The 2,500-nt window shown below is 49.2% G+C and overlaps 1 protein-coding gene across 1 annotated transcript in view; it reads left to right on the top strand.

Annotated features, from left to right (window-relative positions):
* nhsa (Nance-Horan syndrome a (congenital cataracts and dental anomalies)) overlaps positions 1-2,500 on the top strand; it is a 39,387-nt gene that overhangs the window by 28,544 nt on the left and 8,343 nt on the right. Inside the window, 2 exon segments of the mRNA XM_046869027.1 lie at positions 148-248; positions 426-488. Coding sequence (XP_046724983.1) covers positions 148-248; positions 426-488 — 164 coding nt within the window.

The following is a 2,500-nucleotide window of genomic DNA, read 5'->3' as shown; positions in this document are numbered from 1 at the left end:
ATTCACTGTAAGTAATCTGAATGTTCACACTGCCCTCTGGTGGACTTAAAAAAAAAATCACAGATTTTATACCCTTTATTTTTGTTTGTTTGTGTGTGCGTTTGTGTGTGTGTGTGTGTGTGTGTGTGTGTGTGTGTGTGTGTACAGACCAGCAGCAAAGAAAGGAAGTCAGTGAGCGAGAGCGAAGGATGACCCTCTTGATAGCCACACCCACACTCACATCCCCCTCCCATCACACACTTCACACGGTAAACACATGCCTTCATTTCAATTAACATGTCTGTTCATCTGTCTGTCTGTCTGTCTGTCTGTCTGTCTGTCTGTCTGTTTATTTTTTCTTTTGACTCACTGCAGCAGCTGCTTAGTTTTTATTGTTGTAGGTGGTGTTGGTTTATTCATTTAATTATTACTTGTTTGTCTTATAGTTTGAAAGCATCCGATCCTCCTCCCCTACTGAATGCTGTCACTTCTCTAGCTGGAGCAGACAGGTACAGCATCAATTACTCAGACTGAGCCCTATCCCCTAAACACTATCCCCTAAACACTATCCCCTAAACCCTATCCCCTAAACACTATCCCCTAAACACTATCCCTAAGCCCTATCCCTAAACCCTATCCCTAAACCCTATCCCTAAACACTATCCCTAAACACTATCCCTAAACCCTATCCCTAAACACTATCCCCAAACACTATCCTCTAAGCCCTATCCCTATCCCTAAACACTGTCCCTAAACACTGTCCCCAAACCCTATCCCTAAACACTGTCCTACCCTGTCCCTAAACACTGTCCTAGGCACTGTCCCTAAACCCTATCCCCTATGCCCTATCCTCTAAACCCTGTCCCTACACTGTCCCTAGGCACTGTCCTAGGCCCTGTCCTAAACCCTATCCCTAGGCACTGTCCTAGGCACTGTCCTAGGCACTGTCCCTAGGCCCTGTCCCTAGGCACTGTCCCTAAACACTGTCCCTAAACACTGTCCTAGGCACTGTCCCTAGGCACTGTCCCTAGGCCCTGTCCTAAACACTGTCCTAAACACTGTCCTAGGCACTGTCCTAGGCACTGTCCTAGGCACTGTCCCTGGGCACTGTCCCTAGGCACTGTCCCTAGGCACTGTCCTAGGCACTGTCCTAGGCACTGTCCCTAGGCACTGTCCCTAGGCCCTGTCCTAAACACTATCCCTAAACACTGTCCCTAGGCCCTGTCCTAAACCCTGTCCCTAGGCACTGTCCCTAAACACTATCCCTAAACACTATCCCTAAACCCTATCCCTAAACACTATCCCTAAACACTATCCCTAAGCCCTATCCCTAAACCCTATCCCTAAACCCTATCCCTAAACACTATCCCTAAACACTATCCCTAAACCCTATCCCTAAACACTATCCCCAAACACTATCCTCTAAGCCCTATCCCTATCCCTAAACACTGTCCCTAAACACTGTCCCCAAACCCTATCCCTAAACACTGTCCTACACTGTCCTACCCTGTCCTAGGCACTGTCCCTAAACCCTATCCCCTATGCCCTATCCTCTAAACCCTGTCCCTACACTGTCCCTAGGCACTGTCCTAGGCCCTGTCCTAAACCCTATCCCTAGGCACTGTCCTAGGCACTGTCCTAGGCACTGTCCTAGGCCCTGTCCCTAGGCACTGTCCCTAAACACTGTCCCCAAACCCTGTCCCTAGGCACTATCCCTAAACACTGTCCCTGGGCACTGTCCCTACACTGTCCTACACTGTCCCTGGGCACTGTCCTAAACACTGTCCTAGGCACTGTCCCTGGGCACTGTCCCTAGGCACTGTCCCTAGGCACTGTCCTAGGCACTGTCCCTGGGCACTGTCCCTAGGCACTGTCCCTAGGCCCTGTCCTAAACCCTATCCCTAAACACTGTCCCTGGGCCTGTCCTAAACCCTGTCCCTAGGCACTGTCCCTACACTATCCCCTAACACTATCCCTAAACCCTATCCCTAAACACTATCCCTAAACACTATCCCCAAACCCTATCCCTAAACACTGTCCTAAACACTATCCCTACACTGTCCCTAGGCACTATCCCTAAACACTATCCCTAAACCTATCCCTAAACACTATCCCCTAACACTATCCCTACACTATCCCTAACACTATCCCTAAACACTATCCCTAAACCCTATCCCTAAACACTATCCCTAAACACTATCCCTACCCTATCCCTACACTGTCCCTAAACCCTATCCCTATCCCTAAAACTATCCCTAAACACTATCCCCAAACCCTATCCCTAAACACTATCCCTAAACACTATCCCCTAAACCCTATCCCCTATGCCCTATCCTCTAAACCAGGGGTGGCCAACCAGTCAGAGACCGAGAGCCACATTTTTTACTGTGTTACCGCAAAGAGCCACATCATACACATGGGCACACATGAACATCACCCATCCCTTCCTCTTACACACACACACACACACACACACACACACACACACACACACACACACACCTCTGCTCAGCCAGATTTA

The sequence above is a fragment of the Silurus meridionalis genome, chromosome 16 (genome assembly GCF_014805685.1).
Source record: "Silurus meridionalis isolate SWU-2019-XX chromosome 16, ASM1480568v1, whole genome shotgun sequence".
Lineage (NCBI taxonomy): Eukaryota > Metazoa > Chordata > Actinopteri > Siluriformes > Siluridae > Silurus > Silurus meridionalis.
This window is presented reverse-complemented; position numbering and strand designations above follow the sequence as displayed.